Genomic DNA, 19554 nt, shown 5'->3' on the forward strand with positions numbered 1-19554 from the left:
TAACAAAATTGATTCTACCTCGTCTGTGAGGATGAGTGAAAGACTACAGACAAAAAGAAGAACGATCTGTCTCTATAGAAAGACAGACGCGAAAACCCCGAAATTCTGTCAAAAAATCGAAATTTTTAGCATTAAACTGAGTCGCGACGCAACAATAGAATTTCGACAATTGAATTGCTGTTTGTTCGAATGCGATTGTTTCGAGCGTTTTCTGAGTTTTGCAGTAGTAAAAGAGATTATTTTCGGTAAGTTTAGTCCCTGATCTTTCTAGATTTAGGTATTTTTTAACATCGTTAGGCGCTAAATCACAATTAGCGGCGATAATTTTCCCAGAACGAATATTTCGATAACAATCGTTGTGCGGTTTCTTCAAAGTAAAAAATCCAGCCTTTGACTTATTCTGGGGAAGTGCATTTGATCTTTTCATTGTTCATTTTCGTCAATCGAATCGAAGTGTTAAAGCAAACTCGAATAATAAATTCTGTCGTTTCCCGCCATAATTTTGTGTGTGTATGTTACATATGCATACACATTATATCCCGTATGACATTCGCACTGCTATAATTTATCTAAACATTAACGAATTAGAATAAATGAGTTTATTCGTCATTTTGTTTTCTCTTAATTTCTAGAATATTTTCATTAGTTCTAATGAAAATCAACAGAATAGCATAACTTTTTGTAAACCATAGATATTTAATTATTATACATAATAATTGAATGAATAATTTTAATGTTGTCGACGATGTTTATGGTTCCATTACAACTTTATATTCATTTGTGATTAGAATTAAAACGAACTTTTTCTATAATTTTCTATCCTATATATATATTGTTACATTTTCGTTTCACTTGTTAATATTGTCTTAATTTAGAGCTGGTTTCTTTTTTGCTTGCAGAATGGAAAATTTCAAGGCGTTGAAGAAATGGAATACCTCTGGAGAAGACAGTCCAGAGGAGAGCACTTCGACGTGGGAATCGTCTTCCTCTTCAATTCGAGTGATTCGCGTGCGACCGAAAGAAGTGCTGGAGGGTGCGAAGGAGAAATCCGGTCAACCCGACAAGAAACGGGTCATTGTCATCTCTCCCAATGAAAGCACCTCGTCTGTCATCGACTACCTGGAAAAGAGGTATCCGGATGTTCCGGAATGGTCGGTGCAGAGACAGGCACGCGAGGAAGGACCGGAAGAGGAGTGTAAATCGATTCTAAAGAAGCGTAAGAAGAAGCCTTGGTGGAAGAAGCTCTTCTTCTTCTGGAAGAAGTAAATCATCGAGGTCTTCTCACCGGATGTGACTTTTCTCCTGATTGTGACTGTTTTTACCCGGATTTGGACTTTTACCTGGCTGTGACCTAATGAACCGGACTCGACTTCATTCATGGATGTGACTTTTTGTGGCGGTTTGGCGTCTTCCCTTTCCTGCTGACGGTACTTGGAATGATACGTGTCCTTCGTTATTGCTAACGAAGTACGTGTTCTTCCACTTCAGTTAATTAAAGTCGACGGCGACAACTTAGCACCGTCTTCGGTCGTTCCAAATATCTCAACCGAGGATGTTCGATTGGTAAAATTCTGACCGAAAAATAATGGATTTTCGCCAGCAACGTGCGTGTCAACACTGGACACCCGAATAAAAAGAAAAGGGAAATATCGCAGTTAGCATATGTCTAAGCCACAATTATAATTATGTAAAACACTTAAATGTGTATATAAACTTTTACTTAATAAATCTTTTTAACTTGATATTAATTGATTACGTGTATCAGTTTAAATATTATATCCGCACATTTTATTTTTGGACTAATTTGATAATTAAAGTTCTAACAATTAAACAGGAAGCCATAGCAAAAGAAAATGTACACGATTCATAACGAAAGAAAAATATAAAAATAAAAGAAGTAAAAGTAATTTTAAAAAGCTTGCGAATTTGTATTGATACAAAGGCAAGAAATACGAAGCGATAAAACAAAAATTATTAAACTGAAGTGAAGTCAGTTGTCTTTGCGGGTACTTCGTTTAATTTAATATCAGAAAAGTTCTGAATAAATGAAATTACAAAGACAGATGTCTTTGTAATTTGATTTTTGAGGATTTTTCTGATGTACTGCGCGATTCGTGTACTGTACTGTACTGTACAATGTAAAATACAGCCGAATCTGGTTAAAAATTGCAGCAGATTATCTTACATATGTTTAGAGCAAATGAGAGTTGGAATGAGATTAAAGAAAATTTCAAACGCGCGTCATCTTACAAAAAGTGAACTCAGGCAAATTCAAGTTTTTACTTGTTAGGACTAGAATCAGAATAAAATAAAACCTTAAGGAATAATAACAAATAAGTGATTAGAAATAATTTGAAAAAGACAAATTTATAAAATATTTGTAGATGAGCCGGGCGTTGTCGGGCAAAAAATAACAGCAAAGATTAAGATTATTAGATTATTTCGTACTTGTAATCCTTCTGTTATATTATAGTGTTTGATTTATATTTGCAAAGGTAAATATTGTACCCAATCTAATACATTTTTAAAAGTTTTTTAAATTGTGTACAGTAGAGGAGTAAAGAATTTCTTAAATGTGTTAGATTTGTCATTCGGTGTGATAAACTCTTACATAAGCTAACCTTTGTATTAATTGTTATATAAATCTAATACTATAATATAACAAACATTAACATTTTTAAATCTCTTCGGAGTGGTAACGATTAAATAATTTAGCGTTACGCTAAAATACATTTTTCTTGAAGATGTCTATAGTTTATTAGTTTGCATAACTTCTTAAATTAAGTTGATCTAAAATATTATGCTAAAGTTACGTGCAACATGCGAATTGAAAATTACACACTGTATTTTACGTATATTGTTGTTTTTACATTATGATATGCGAAATTAGAAAAAAAAACTTGTATACGAAATGCTTACAGACTTACAGTACGAAAACAACACAACAATAAATTAAAAATCTTTATTTTTCAAACTCCTGTTGTCGACTGCGTGGTGACCGAGGCGATTAAATTCGGATTAAACAACTTCTCAAAAATTTTTCATGGGTGGTCAGTCCTATATATGTCGAATTTCATCCCTCACCACTCAGCCGCTCCATTGATGGCCTGAACGAATCAAAAATAGATATGAAAAAAAACCCTCGTTATTAACAGTGCAGTAGCGTAGCGAGGGGGGGAATGCAAGGGGATGTATCATCCACCGGGCGCGACTCTCAGAGGGGCGCCCAAATGGTCTCCAAGACAAACTATATGTGTTTCTGGAGGGGGAAGAGGGTGCCAGTTATGCCCTACCAGTTATGTTCTCTACGCCACTGTAACAGTGACGGATGATCCATTAGGAGCACGCCTAGGACCTCATCATCTGAAAGAACCCAAAAATTTCATAGCAAACCTCAAATAAACATAATCTGCTACTGTCTGTAAGTGTCCATAGGGCAGAAAGAATTTTAAAAAGTTCTTACAAATTCTCCTCTGAAATTTTGCTAGGTCATCGGACGCTTAAAATTCTGTGGAAATACTATTCATGATGATCCTTATTTTCTTGACAGTTTTTCTTTTATAATTTTGTTTCGAAGTTCAAAAAATAAATTGTGTTACTAGATAATTTTATAAAAATAATTGCAAAAAAAATCTCTTTCAAAAACAGCAAAATCATTTGAAAATTAACCAAATATTTTTATACACCATGGAGTAGAAAAATTTATCTCGCCGTTTGTTCTTCCTCTGGCTTGTGGGCTGCTATTTTATTTTTATTTTTATTTTTATTTTTAGAGAAGTCTGTTCTAAAACATCTCCAACAGATTGTTTACAAATAGTATTATAACCATCCAATTGTAAAATACACGGAATTACCTAACCATAAGAAAACTTATCTTACTACAGCATTTCATTATATTTCACTGGGTAACATCGGGTGGTTGGAACGTATTTATACTAGTACTTATCTAATTTAATTTCTGAAATAAAACTTTCATTTTTAGACGCTATTTATCTCAAAAAACCATTATTTGAATATGAATTATTTTCGAGTTTGTCTGCATTTAAAATTCTTTAAACCCATATATGAAAATAGTAGTCTCCACGTTTTTTTTTTTTTTTTTTTTTTTTTTTTTTTCATTTCCAGGAATTTTTCGGGGGGTGATCCGTTTGGATATGTCCCTCACCCTCGCCACCCGGCCGCCCCATTATGGGACTGGCCAAATCCACAATGGGCTTGCTAATGGAGGCCCTCTTACTGTTAGTGCTTACAGGGCGGAAAGAGTTTAAAAAATATATATTATTTTTTCCCATTTTTAGCTTTTTCTTGCCCTTCGCGGACCAAGAGAGCTTTTTCTTCCGTACTTTTTGTGGGCTCAGAGAGGTTTACACTAGAAGTGAGGAACAGGACCCGACACATCTTGGACAGTCTGCCTATAAAAGATTTTGGGGAAATGCTCATCCAGATTCGATCCCGGGTCTTTCAGAGCGGTAGGCTAAAATCCATTTTGGACATTCGTCTGTCAACATTTAATATTTATAATATTAATATAAATAGTAATTCAAATAGCAATTCAAATGGTCTTATCACTTGAATTACTATTTATATTAATACATTCATCTAGTCGTGGAGGGATCACCAGTGGCTAAGCAGTTTCCGACCCTGTTCGGTCGTGGGTTCGCGCCTCGCTCGGACCGCCATGTGGAGTTTTCCGGGTTTTTTCCACGTCTGTAACGCCTAAGTAGGGGCCAGTTACCGTTAAAAAGACCTCCCTGAGGGTACCACCTAGGCAGATCGCCCAAGTGTTGCGCTGCCATAACTTAATCAAACAAACAAACATCTAGTTATGTATTAGGATCCTATTCTGTGATTCTAGCTCCTAACGAGAATAGGTCAACCTCTCCCTATTTAGAGTTTAGAATCTTACTATTAAAATACTCATATTAAATAATATTTTTACTATTAATTAATATAAGTTACAAAAGTTAATATTTAATAATTCATCATTAAACTATACAAAGATGGCAACACTAACTCGAAAACTGGCATAGAGCGCCAAACATTGGAAGCGGTAGAAATGTCGAACGTCAGGATTAATTAGATATAATCGTGATTTTTTTACTATAAAATTGAAAACAAAATGAATATACATGATATTGGAAAGTCGATTTATCAAATTATTAAAACGTCATCAGCGCAAACTTTGATAAAACTGCTGAAATCTGTAAGTTGAATGAATGTTGTGACAATTTTTAATTTCAAAATGATATTTCCATTTTAAAAGCATGAAATAATTTTGATTCTGTCAATAAACTTTTAATGTCTTTCTTAATAGCATAAAAAGTAATCATTTAATAGAACTTTAACTGTAAACAAACATTCTCAGTTACTTTGTTTTTATAATTTTCATTTAAATTACCAGTATCATCAGCCTATTAAAACCATAATTTCCTTTGTGTTTAAATGGAAAATACATTCCAACAGGTAGAATTTTATTTATGTGCATTGTTGTGGCGGCAGTTGCAACTGTACGTGCTCCTGACGAACTACTCTGGAGGAGAGCTATCGGCAGGCCGCCGATTGTTTAACGTCACTAGTTATTGATTCACGGTAGTTCTTGAACACATCGTATTAGTAACTAGTGAGATTAAACGATCGGCGGCCTGCCGGGGGCTCCCCTCCAGAGTAGTTCGTCAGGAGCATGAACAATTGCAACTGCCGCCATGACGGTGCACATAGGTAAAATTTTACCTTCCAACAAAACTTACCTGTTTATTATTTGTCTAATCTTACTGTACTGTAACTTGAAATGTTCTTATGACATAGTTTTATATCTGCCACATGTCATCAATATATTACAGGTTGGTATAAACCATCCTTAGAAGAGCAAAAATACTAAAAGAACTGTAGGTTCAAGAGTAATGTTTTACGAGATATTTTACGTGAAAGTGGCTTTCTGGTTAAGCCGGGTGCGTCTGAAAATGGATATTCAATGTAAAGAATTCTGTCTGAATCTGTGATTTGTTTTTGGTCTATGGATGCAGTTTGCACTCCTATATATCAGTATTTATTGACAAATGATATTGTGTTGGCAACTTACAAGGATGGCTGGAGGTTGAGCAGTTAAGATGGTTAACCTATTGTTCTGGAAGACCTGGGTTTAAATCTGGACAGTTGAAAATTCCAGGAATTTTTTTGGAGCGTTGTCTGTCCGGATATGTTGGGCTGTGTCCTCACCTCTCAGTTGCCCTGATGTGGGTGTGGCCTTTATTTAACAAGCTCCCTTAATGCCTGCAGGGTGGAAAGAGTTTTAAAAAATACACTTACATGAATAACTAGATATATTCTCTAAAATCGTGCTGCTGTCAATGGCTGCACACCTTAGAAGTATGAAGGAGTACATGTCAGGAGTTGCAATTTGGCACAGAGTATTTGGTGCCTAAATCATGCGCACATAAAATAAAACAGACTTGTAGATAGTTGGGGGACTGAGAACCAGGTCAAAAGAAATACGAAATGCTGAGACTGTTTCTACAAACAGGCATGAGTGCAAGATTTGCACATGTGTTGCTCACACTCTTTGAGACATAGTCTCATTCCAAAAATGTTTTCCCCATTTTATTTGTTATTTATAATTAAGATTGTACTAAGCTTAGCAATTTGCTACAGTTAAGGCTTGGCTCTTGGAATTATCCAGTGCCAAAATCCTGCAAACAATGCTTAATCAGATAAATATCAAAAAGGATTTCCTGGTAATCAATAATTCATAAAATACAATACAATAATTTGTATTTCCATTAAATGTTAAATATAAATATGTAGTAGATATTATGTAACAACATAAACAAGTGGTCCACTTATTATGATATTGGCGAATAACTTGAGAAATATGCATTCTATAAGAAAATGACATAGACCAAAAATGATATACTTGAAGGGTAGGGTTACCAACTGGAGAAAATCTCTTGGGGACATGCTAGTAAAAATTGGGAAATTTTCAATAAAAATGCAGGATTTTCATATGAAACAATTTATTTCTTAAACATATTTACTTTGAGATTGTGCTTCAGAAAGAAACTTTTTATTACGTACTCCAAGAACCAATGTCTGGTGTGATGAAAAAACAAAAGAAAAAGGTTCACCACAAATGTTTTCAAACTGATGTGAGTTCTTCCTCAAGTGTTAAATGGAATTTCTGATGGAACGGAGAACTCACAGCAGTTTGAAAACGTTTATGGTAAACCTTTTTCTTCTAATTTAATTCATCCCGGTGTTTTGTGGTTGTGTTGTTTAAGCTTTTTATCTTTTAGCACTGTTGTATACATTTCTTGACAGGATTCCTTTCAACTTAATTATCAATTCACTATTTATTAATTTGACAGAACACCTATTTTGATTTTTCGTCCAATACATGTTCATAAGAAAGAAAACTTTTTACAAAAGCATTAGTAGCTGGAATACTTGGGCAAAGTAATTTGACTAAGTTTGGCAATGGTTTACTACAATTCAAAATTTTTATCCATTTTTCTGGAACATTTAAAGTTTTTATCATTACACTTGTTACTTTCTCTTTAACTATAGCTATCTCATTGTACAGATCATCCATATTAATGTTATATTATAAATTCAAGGCTTTTACCTCGAATTTTTACATTTTTGCCTATTCAGAAAAGGTGTCGTTCACTTTCTGATTTATTCATCAAATCTCAGGTTAAAAAGAATGTTTTCTGTGTTGGATACTTTTGGTACTTTTTTAAAATTTTTTTACTAAAAAGCTAAAAACATCTGACAATGCTAAATGCTTCTTGAAAGCAAGTTGAGTCTGCATACAAGTAGCGGTATGAATCCTTATGTAATAGTGATTGATGTAAGCTAACTTTGCTTGTCAATCTATCATGTGTCAGGGTCCACACTACACTTACATGTATTTCATTTCAATAAATATGCTGTTATAAATTTCTTAATGTCAAATATTTTTTTAAAAAATTATGATCTGTGATAAAATTTTGTATCTGTGTATAACAAATATACTGAAAAATGTTTTGAGGTTGATGGCCATTATTTTGAACATCTATTGGACTAAATAACTGTTGTTTATGGATTTTTCTAATTAAATAACTATGCAAAATTTATCACCGGTCACTTTTTTTTTTTTGGAGATATTTAATAACTAAATAAAGATGGAAATAAAGCCAAGTGTTTTAATTAAAACTCAACTTTGGGTTCATAGTCCAACAATCAACAAAACACAGTTTCAAAGAAGAAAGAGATATTTAATGTTAAGAGTGTAGATAGTGAATCAACAATGCTTACAACTTCAAATGCTCATAACTTCTGATAAAATGCATCTTTTGAAAAAATGTTTAAGATGAAAATTTATTTGTTTTTGATGTAGAATTCTGATATGCAAAATAGAGGTCACCATTTAAAAAAATTAAAGTTAATATCAGTTAATGTGGATAACATTATAAACAGACCATCTTGTATATAACAATAACATGTAGGTTTATTTGTGTTTCATTTCAACTTGGATTCACACCATTAATGCTTAAAAATTGAAAATGAAACTTTCTATCTATAGAGCTGTTTGATCCAAGTTTATCATTCTAATCTCAAACTTATAGTAAAGTTAAAGTAAATTATTAATAAATTAAATAAATAACAATAAAACTAAAATTTTCATACAAAGATTGGAATATTCCAATATGATTTTTCATTCCTTTGAACTTAGCTGTCTTTCTACTGTTTTCATGAGTCTTTGTATTAATTAAATCACACTTCTGTAGGAATTCTCTACATTGTTATTGGAACAAACTTTTTCTATATCAATGGTGAAGATAAGTCATTTTTCATATCAAAAAAACTTTTTTTGGTTGAGGCATCAGAATCAGATGCTATTAATCATTATTGATATTAATCACTATTGATTATTGATAGTCTAAGCTAAAATGTCTTTTGCTAAACTTAAAACATTTTTCAAACAAAGATCAACTTGGAAATGTTTATTGAAGGGTTGACAGATATGTAAAACATGTTATATTCCATTCACAAGTAAAAGTGAATTGGTCTATGTCTTTTTTATCTGCTTAACATGTAAACAACCACAAGACATACTGTCACATTTTATGAAATCAAGAAAACTTCTTAACATAACAAAAAAGTAAAATGATTTTAAAGGCATTAAATGATGCTGTGGAAAAATTGTCTCAGATTATAATCAATGGCCTGTAGTCTGTATCATTGATGTCATTAGGAGCTGTCCATAAATTATGTCTGCATTTTTCTTGAAATTTTTCTCCCCCTCTCCCCATTGTCCCAGTTTGTCCAAGTTTCCTTAAGTATAAAACATTAAGTACTTTTTTAAATCTCTAAAATCACTTATGGTCAAGTTCAGAATGTAAGGAGTGAAAAAGTAAATAATAATCATATCATATTTTTACATTTTTAAACATTTATTTTATAATAAATAAATAAATAATTTAAAGTATATGCTCTCCACCTCAAAGTAGTAGTGTCTTGCTCCCTGTATATCATACTTTTCCTGTTAGCAATAGAGTCGTGCCCATCATCTATCTAACTCCGTTCGTGAGATTGAGGAGGGACAGATGACAGTGGGAATTTATATGATAGACTTACAGTTTTTTCAAATTGCAGCCCAATTTCTTTAAGTATTAAAATTCTTAAATAAATTTATTCTCATTCTAACTCTTGAAGTGAAATATTTTTATCATGTATAATGTAAATAAAAAGTTATTATTATATATAATTATCTATTATTTTAAAATACATACATCTATTTCTTAGTTTATAAGACAATTTAAAATCTTAATGTAAACGTAAAATATCAAAAGATTATTTTCAAATTCATCTAATTTTTTTTAATGCAATGAAATGAATTTGAACTCTGACATGTAGATTTATAAATTCATGCAAATGAGCATGAAGCACACATTTTCTAAAATTAAAAAATTCTGTTTAATAAATTTTATAAATCCAATATTAGAAGAATATATTAGTTGCATAGATAGGATTGAATATTATATTTTAATCATTTTATTTTTATTAGTTATTCTATATTTATCAGCATAATGCAAGATAAATGTATTTAGCTTTCAATTGTTCATTTTTGTGCTTTTATCATATCCATTACATTCTTATATACTCTTTGATATCTCTTAGATAATGTTTCACAAAATAAATGGATAAATATTTTTTAATACTATTAAACTTGTTTGAAAAAATTGAAACAAGTAAATTTATATACTGGTATATATTTTTTAATGAATATTCCTCATTCATATGCTACTGTAGATATTAATCATCTTTTATTCATCATATCTAGATAAGTAATAAATATGTACTACTATTGATTACTGGACACAATTTATTTTCTGTTTGAATGCAAACTATGACAAATTGAAGCACCAGCAGGACCATTTATGACGATCATTTGCCTCTACCATGGCAGTGACGTCACTGCTAGCATAAAAAATAATGATAAAATTACATGTACTTATGCTAACAACCTTGGATATTGTGACTTTGACTCCACGGTATCTCAAAAATGAAATCATGTATCCTTAAGTTTTGTCTCATATTATGTAAAGTGACAAAGTTTAATAGAAATTGACTGATTAAATTTTGAAAACAAACTTCAGTCTATGAGCCAAATAGAAGAAGCTTTGCTAACACTGTCTCAATTATCTATACCATAAATTTTTCATTTTCTTCTTATTCATTGCAAAGTCATTAACATAGGATATTATAGTTATGCAGTGTAATATGTAAAACTGCTTTAATACATGAAATTGTTATTTTTGTATTAAAATAATTTTTTACATTATATATATCTGTATGTTGAAAAAATATGTGCAAACAAATCTTTTTTGCATTACAATTTAATAACAACTCATTTTTAATTTCTGTAATTATTTTAGGATCTTTTGTAGCTTTTTAATAAAAATGCAAAATTAAAACTTTTATTCCAGTTTATTACTTTACTGGCTGTTATGATTATAACTTCGGAAAGTATTTAATCCTGTGACCATGAACTTCTAATGCAAACTGGAAGCCACATTATTTCAATTCAAAACCTTTCCCCTGAAAGCAGTTAATAGAGAGGTTGAGGCCGAAGTTTCAAATGCGAAAATGTGTATGTTGGACGTTCAGCACCGCTTTCCTGTAAGCCTAGAAATTTGACAATGGCATTTGGAATGTCGAGCATGATTCCACTGACTTTCCAAACACCATTGTCAAACTTCTAGGCTTACAGGAAAGCAACGCTGAACGTCCGACGTACACGTTTTCATGTTTAAAACTTTGGCCTCAACCTCGGTAATAGATGACTGCCACAACTCCATTGCTGACAGAAACGTATGATGTACAGAGGCAAGACACTACAATACTAATTTGAGGTGGAGAGCATATATTTGAAATTAAATAAATTAAAAATATAATTAAAAATTGCAGCTTGGCATTGCGATCATTGCAACAATGACACAATAAATAAATGCTCATGTATATATAAATTTTTGTGGTAAAACCTTGATAAAATCTACTTTTGAGTTATGCTATCTTATTTATATTTAAATATTATTTATTTATGAAATTAAGAAAATACTAGTATTTATGTGTATATAATAATAAATTTTAAATTGAATATTTTAATTTTGCAGATAGATGGATCAAAACATTTAATATTGGATGATGATTTGATTTGCACTTTAGACCACATAGCCACTATGTCTGAATTAAGGGTAAATAATAATTTATATTTCATAAATTTATTTAAATATATTTTAAATTGAAAAACTATTTTAAAAATATACATAATAAAATGAAATGATGATGATAATAATAATAATTTAAATTCTGCAGAAGATTGGTGTAGAAAGAATTTTTAAACTAGGGCCAACTGCTTTACCAGTTGAAAGTCAAAGGTAAAGTAAGTTTCAGTAATCATAATAAATAATATTAATATGTTTTTGAGTTATTCACAAGAAGCAAATGTTTTAAAGAAAAACAGTAGTTTTTCATTTAAAATATTTAAATTTTTTTATTCTTTTTTTTAGTGTATCGTATGAAAAATTCTAATTATTCATAAATGGAATCAAATTAATAGAGATTTGTTTAAAGTATTTAAAATAAGTAAAATATTGTTACAAAGCATAATTATTGAAAAAAAAAGGATATTATTGGCTACAACTGTTTAAAATTTTTTTTCTATAACTTGTTTATGTTACTTATAATGACTTCTGTACTATAGTCATTGCACTGAAAGAGTAGACATGAGTCAGCCTGATCTGAAAGGATCATCTATATCATAATTTTATTGCTTTTTTTTTTACAAATTTTATTATTTACTCATAATTCTAACATTACTCACTACCTTCATCTGATGTAGACTCTTCCAGCTCAGGCTGACTCATGTCTACTCTTGCTGCTTGGACTTTAATATATTTTAAGATTCTGCATTTTTCTCTGAGAACTTTAGCAATAGTGCACGTCTTAAGTTACAACTTGTATAAAAGTTACTTTTTTGTAGATGGCACTTACATTATGAGTACATATCTTGCATTTCATTTTTTAAGATGGTTTATCTGAAAATTTTTCATTTTTAAAATGAACTTAAAACGGTTGTATTAAATTAACAGAATTACATGTTGACTATTTTATTAAATAAATCAAAAATTTTTCACTACAGTAAAACTTGGGAAAACTGGAACTTGATGAATATGGCTAATACTATATTAGCCATATTGTAGATCATCATTCAAGATAAGATGGAAATGCAATATAAAGGATGTAAGGTATGGAATCGCCAAGACGCGCGATTCCCACCTGTTTGTTATAACGAACTGTCATAACGGAAAAGTCGTTAGGATCGGCCGTTGGAAACGACCGTTAGGAACTTCCGTGGGAAGAACCGTTAAGTTTCGAATCGTCAACCATCGGACGATTGGCCGGCGGGAAGTGACCGTTGGCGGCCGTTGCGGGAACATTCAAATTTGATTGGAGCAGGGTTCGAACGCCGTCGACTATTTAAGTTCGTATCGCGATCGGCTGGGATGGTGTGATCGTATCGGAGGTGATCGGATCGGATCGGATCAAGGGAGATCGTCGTTATCGAGGTGCTAACTAACTCTCTCGTTGGAAGTTACGTGTTTGTGTATGAACTTGTTCCTGACTCGGAGGTTTTGTTAATTACAAGTCTGTTTGTTCGTAAGGAGTTCTTTTGACGAATTTGTACGGGAATAGTCGGTTGTCGTTGGATTATTGTTTGTGCATAATTAATTGTAACTCTAATTTGGATTATTTTGTACATTTACTGTAAATATAAAATTTGTGTTTTTCGTCAAACCGACTGAGTGGTTATTTTGAACATTACTGGCGCAGTCGGCAGGATATTTTGGATACATTGGATTACGTTGGACTATCCTGGATTATACTCCAAAGAATCGGAAGAACTGAGCTACGACAGAGAAGCAGACGTACGTACAGAGCATCACCAGCAATTAGACCCAGGTAAATTATTTGTTTCTCGCTAGCACACAGAGATGCCTAGACGCGCGAAATCGCGGCAGCTAGAGGCTAGAGATTGGGAGGATGACGAGCCGAGGTCATCACGTAGGACAAGCGGGTCGGGAGACGACCTCGAAGCGCTTAAGATACAGCTCGAGATCGAGAAAATCAAAGCTGGAGCAGAGGCGGAAGTGACAAAAAGAGCAGAGATCGAATCCGAGGTGAGGAGAGCAGAAATAGAATTAGAACGGGAAAGGTTAGCACAGGGGTCCCGGAATAGTGAGGACGGTCTCGGCAAAGCGAGTTTTGACGATTACGCCCGTAGAGTAAGGGGGGCTCTACCAAAGATGCCGGAGGAAGAAGAGGCGGTACCTTCGTGGTTCCGCTTGGTAGAGGTAATCTTAGAGACTTACGAGGTTCCGGCAGAAGCACAGGGGCAGATAGTGATGGGCGCATTGTCCGAAAAGTGTAGAGCGTCGCTGGCTAGATTGTCAGCGGAGAAAATTAAACATTACCCTTCCCTGAAGGAATTTGTCCTTGAGGAGCTGAGGCTTTCCCCCGCGGAATACTTAAAGGGGTTTAGGCGGGCAGCGCGCTTCCCAGAAGAAACGTGGCCGCAGTTTGCGTCGCGCCTGAAGGATTTATACGGTTACTACGTAGACAGTAGGGAGGTGCGGACGGTAGAGGACCTGGTAGAATTGACTGTGGCGGACCACCTAAAGACGCTATTGCCCCCCGAGGCGAGGAAATACGTCATACTGCAAGAAGGGAACGGGTGGAGCAAACCCGCGGTTCTAGCTAAGCATATAGAGAAATTTGCAGAAGCGACGGGCGGCGAACTAACGTTAGACAGGGAATCTGGACGGCAGCGGGAACAACAGGGGATACCGTCAAGAGAATCGAAGCCCGTGACACGGGGCGCGCCCGAGCAACACACGAGGAATAGTTGTCACGTTTGCGGTAAAATGGGGCACTGGAGGAGGGACTGCCCCAAGCGGAAGCGGTCCAGCGAGCCGGACCGGGCGAGGTTAGCACCTGCAAACGAGCCATCCCGACCGAACGAACGTTTAGTGGCAAGAGTGACAACGTACGACCAACCGGAAGCCGACGATTCGCTACGCAGAGTTAAGTTGGCCTGTGGCGGAAGTTGTTTGTCAGCTATAGTCGACTCGGGAGCCGAAATTTCAGTTTTGAGGAAGTCAAGGGTACCAGCGGTGACAGAAACGAGGGGGAAGACACGGTTAGTGGGAGCCTTCGGTCACCAGGTAGAGGCAGGTTTAGCGTCAGTACCGCTTGGATTGTGGGAGGAAGGACGCGAAGAAACGCCAGGATCGGCACGGGTGACGTGTGCGATCACCAATAGGTTAGGGAAAGCGACAGACGCTCTCTTAACGGAAAGGGACTTCCGAGCGCTGGTAGAAGCGAGAGAGAAAGCGGATTCCGAGGCAAGAAAAAGGGAATTAGCTGAGGAGCAGAGTATATTAAGTGCGGTAGCGGGGATGTTCGTGGAAGCGAGCGAGGCGGTTAAACGAGAGCCGCCCGACGACAAAAACCGGGGGATGGTCATAGGACCGCTTGACCAGACACAAGAGCGGCAGCGCACGGCCCAGTGTGAGCGGAGGGCGCAGTCTGAGCAAAATAAAGCAGGGGACGCGACTCCTATTGCGAGGAGATATTCCGGTAGCGAATCGGATAGCCGAAGCGAACGACCCGCCGCGAACAGGAAACTGGACGGCGAGGACGCTGATGAAGGGAGGCCGGGAGTCAGAGCAGTAAAGAACGGGGTAGCTGGGACGCCTCAGGGTCAAAATTGTGGCGTCGGGGAAATAATCGACCTGGGAGATATCGGCCGGGAACGCGCGACTCAGTTGGCGCAACACGCCGATGACCAAAGACGAGCGATCGGGGAAACTAGCGAACCGCTGCTGGGGCTACCGAATACGACACGGGATGAGCCTCTGGATGCTACGAAGGAGTGTCATTCCGTGGACGACTTGGCCGGATTGATTGGGCAACAGGCGACCGTGATCTTGGCGACCGTCACTCGGGTTCAAAGGAAACACGGCGGTGAAGAGACCCGGAGGTCTCGGGCCACGGCGGGCGCGGCCAGTGGCCAATCGGAACCACCCACACACGTGCTAAGCCCGGAGGGAGGCATATCGCCGGTCCGGAAAACGACGGACAACGGTCACAACCGAGCTCGCGGTAAGAAACCCAAATTCCGTGAGAAGGGCCGAGCGACATCTGGTGACCAACAAAACCGGATGACGCGCCGAAGGCGACGGGGACGACCTCCTCGTAGGGGGACCCGCGCGGATAGGTCTCGGGGATCCAAGGGGTCCTACACCATCGCGAGGCATCTCTGTGCGCGGGCTATAGCGAGTTTGCCCGGCTGTACCGGAGGTAAGGGTCAGTCCGCACCAACGGACATGTGTAAAATTGCTGAGTGTTGTTGGATCAAACAGGCTTGGGCTAAGCTCAGTTTGATCCTTGGCCGCGGAGGTGTAAGGTATGGAATCGCCAAGACGCGCGATTCCCACCTGTTTGTTATAACGAACTGTCATAACGGAAAAGTCGTTAGGATCGGCCGTTGGAAACGACCGTTAGGAACCTCCGTGGGAAGAACCGTTAAGTTTCGAATCGTCAACCATCGGACGATTGGCCGGCGGGAAGTGACCGTTGGCGGCCGTTGCGGGAACATTCAAATTTGATTGGAGCAGGGTTCGAACGCCGTCGACTATTTAAGTTCGTATCGCGATCGGCTGGGATGGTGTGATCGTATCGGAGGTGATCGGATCGGATCGGATCAAGGGAGATCGTCGTTATCGAGGTGCTAACTAACTCTCTCGTTGGAAGTTACGTGTTTGTGTATGAACTTGTTCCTGACTCGGAGGTTTTGTTAATTACAAGTCTGTTTGTTCGTAAGGAGTTCTTTCGACGAATTTGTACGGGAATAGTCGGTTGTCGTTGGATTATTGTTTGTGCATAATTAATTGTAACTCTAATTTGGATTATTTTGTACATTTACTGTAAATATAAAATTTGTGTTTTTCGTCAAACCGACTGAGTGGTTATTTTGAACATTACTAAGGAGTTTTGCTTTTCTCTAAACAGCAAGAAATTTCACATATTTCAGCTGCATGACACTCATTCATTGGAAGAATGTGCTCTCCACTGATACACTCAGCTTATCTAACATTTTCTCGTGAATGTTTTCCTAAAACAGCATCAGAACATTACTTAGTACTGAGACTAACATTTCATTGATTTGTTTCTAGCCACTATTTAGAATTTCGTTATTAAAGAGCAAAGAATATTTGAAGTGTTATTTTCATGATGTTAGACTATTTAATACATTATAACTGGATGTAAATTAATTTAAAACATAATGATATGTGAATTTAATAAAATTAAAATTAATTGCTTCAACTATTGCAACAGACTGCAAAATTTCATTGTCTCTGAAAGGGTACAAACTCCCAGGGTGCTTCTGTCTACGTTATCTATCTTAAGTACTATCATTACTATTTTCAATTATTTCATAGTTCTAAATAAGAATATTTTAGAAATTCTGAAGTACTGTTTTGATTTATTAAAAACAATCTTCTTTATGCAGTAAAGATTAATGCAGTATAATTTCTTTAGTGTGAATTTTTTTTCTATTATACATAAAATATTTTCAACTTTAATTATTTCTATTATTATTAATAAAATTAACTAATTATTTGTTAAATAATAATTTTTATATTTTAACAGGTGTATTTATCTTGTAAGATTTTCTGTGAAATCAGTGACTTTGATTGCAGATCACCTGAAAGCTAATGCAGATTATCTTCCTATAGCATATATTGTTTTTGTGCCAAGAAAAGTAAATACTTTGATATTTGTTATTAATTTAAATCATTTATGTAGTATTGATACTTATAATCACATTTGTAGTGATATTATTATATTTATATGTAATAGTTATAATTAAGTAAAATTTATATTAGATATGGCAAATAATTGATAGAATATAAGTTCTCTTTATTTAAAACTTATCAAAATTATAAAACAGTGATTGTTTTAAAAATAGGTCACTAAGATTTTATAGATTTTATCTTTGATTTCAAAATTTGATATATTATTTGTGTGTCATTGTAATGTTGATAAATATTAATGTATATATTGCAATTATATGATTGATCTAAATGTATAATATAAGTAGTATAGGTCTGATAAACTTTGGGGTATATATTATAAGAATACATAATTTGTGTTACATTTAGCAATATGTCATTAATTGAATCTAAATATAATTTTTGTATTAATTTTCCTCTTTGAGATTTTTAATTTTTCTATTATATTATATCAGCAAGTACAGTACATGGAGTAATAAAATACATGAATTATTAGAAATAGATTTTCAATCTATTTTTTGATATTTTAAAATGTGACACCATGAAAGATGATTTTGGAAGTCATTAATGAAATTTTCATTTAGTATTTAGTGACGGAAATAAATTTTGAGTAACCATTATCAAAAGTTACATTTTAAACCATCAAGAACATTTTAAAATCAATATTAAAAGATGGATTGTATATATATAATTTATATTTTTTAAATTAATACTTAATGTAAATTTAATATTTAACAGCTAAAAGAGTATTCATTAATTTCAAATGCTTTAGATTAAAAAACATTGATCATTGAAATATTGAAACATATTAGGGAATATTATGTAGACAGTTGGGGTACACCAGTATTTCAAATCAAGATGATTTCAGCATTATAAATTTCTTTAATCCACATATAAATTTATTGATTTAAGTAGTATAAATAATCAGTTAAATATCATAACAGGTTACATGGCCTGTATTTGGACTATCAAAAAAAAACAATATGATGGCCAAGCATGGGTCTCTCATGACCGTGTACTATACATTTTTAATGAATTTCACTTAAAATATAAATATTTATTTTTTAAAGGAGGAAACATTGAAAAAAACATTAATAGAGTTAATAAATGAAACATATAATTTAGATATTCTCTATTTTGATGCTGAAATCACATGAATTGGATTCTCTTTTCCTAACCACAAACATTTTGTCACACACTATGTGCTGTGCAACATTTTTTTCATATCAATATTATTCAGAAACAGGTAAATACTCTTTATTATCATTATCATCATCATCATCATCATTATTATTATATATTTATTATATTAAATTAATTTTTAATTTTGTATAGAGGAATAAAATGGCACACAAAATTCTTTTTAAAAGTAAGTAATAGTCTTTTTATGACTTTATATTTATAATTTTTCAAATTTGGTAATAATATATTTTATTTTATAATTTAGGAAAATATAGGAAAACTGAAGATGAAATGTATATATTTTTATATATCTAAACATCCTAAAGCAATTTTCCTAAAACATATCTAAACATGTATACACACACACACACACACACACACACACACACACACACACACACACACACACGTATGTATTATATGTATATATGTATGTATATATTTTGAAAATAAAACAACTTTTATATTTAATTGGTTTTTTACAAATTATTTTTCAATAGATTAGAATGCACATTATCACAGAGGGCTTTAGAAAGTGATTTTTAACTAATTGTTTTTACAACTTTGTGATTATGAAATTTGTCAGATACACTTAATTCTGTTAAATATTGATTTATATTAATTTTTTACAGAAAATACAAACAAAAATATTTGCAAGTCAACGAATACAAACTTTGATGAACAATATTATTCCAATAACAAATCTTATAACTTTTGTTTTTGTCTGTTTTAATTTATAACTATTTATTGTAGTAAAAACATGAATTTTTATCTTTTGTAAAGAATACTGATACTAATAACTTCCTGTTTTATTTTTTTCATCTAAACTAATTATAAATGATTGCTATGGAATGAACTATAATAATTGTATAATAATTTATACAATCTTTCGGATTGAGTTTTATTGTGCACTTCTGAAAGGTAAACTAATATTAATAAATAAAATAATTTAATATTTATATCTCTTTAAGGC

At 34.0% G+C, this 19554-nt stretch overlaps 1 protein-coding gene across 1 annotated transcript in view; it reads left to right on the forward strand.

Annotated features, from left to right (window-relative positions):
* Positions 1-5029: 5029 nt before the first annotated feature.
* Positions 5030-19554, forward strand: part of LOC136969435 (vacuolar protein sorting-associated protein 33B-like) — a 32726-nt gene continuing 18201 nt past the window's right edge. Inside the window, exons 1-4 of the mRNA XM_067263586.1 lie at positions 5030-5203; positions 11655-11735; positions 11857-11918; positions 17257-17368. Of these exons, the coding sequence (XP_067119687.1) occupies positions 5120-5203; positions 11655-11735; positions 11857-11918; positions 17257-17368 (339 nt within the window). The 5' untranslated portion in view covers positions 5030-5119. The remainder of the gene's footprint in view (positions 5204-11654; positions 11736-11856; positions 11919-17256; positions 17369-19554) is intronic.

This window comes from Centruroides vittatus, unplaced genomic scaffold (genome assembly GCF_030686945.1).
Source record: "Centruroides vittatus isolate TY-2023 unplaced genomic scaffold, ASM3068694v2 contig_1787, whole genome shotgun sequence".
Taxonomy (NCBI): Eukaryota; Metazoa; Arthropoda; class Arachnida; order Scorpiones; family Buthidae; genus Centruroides; species Centruroides vittatus.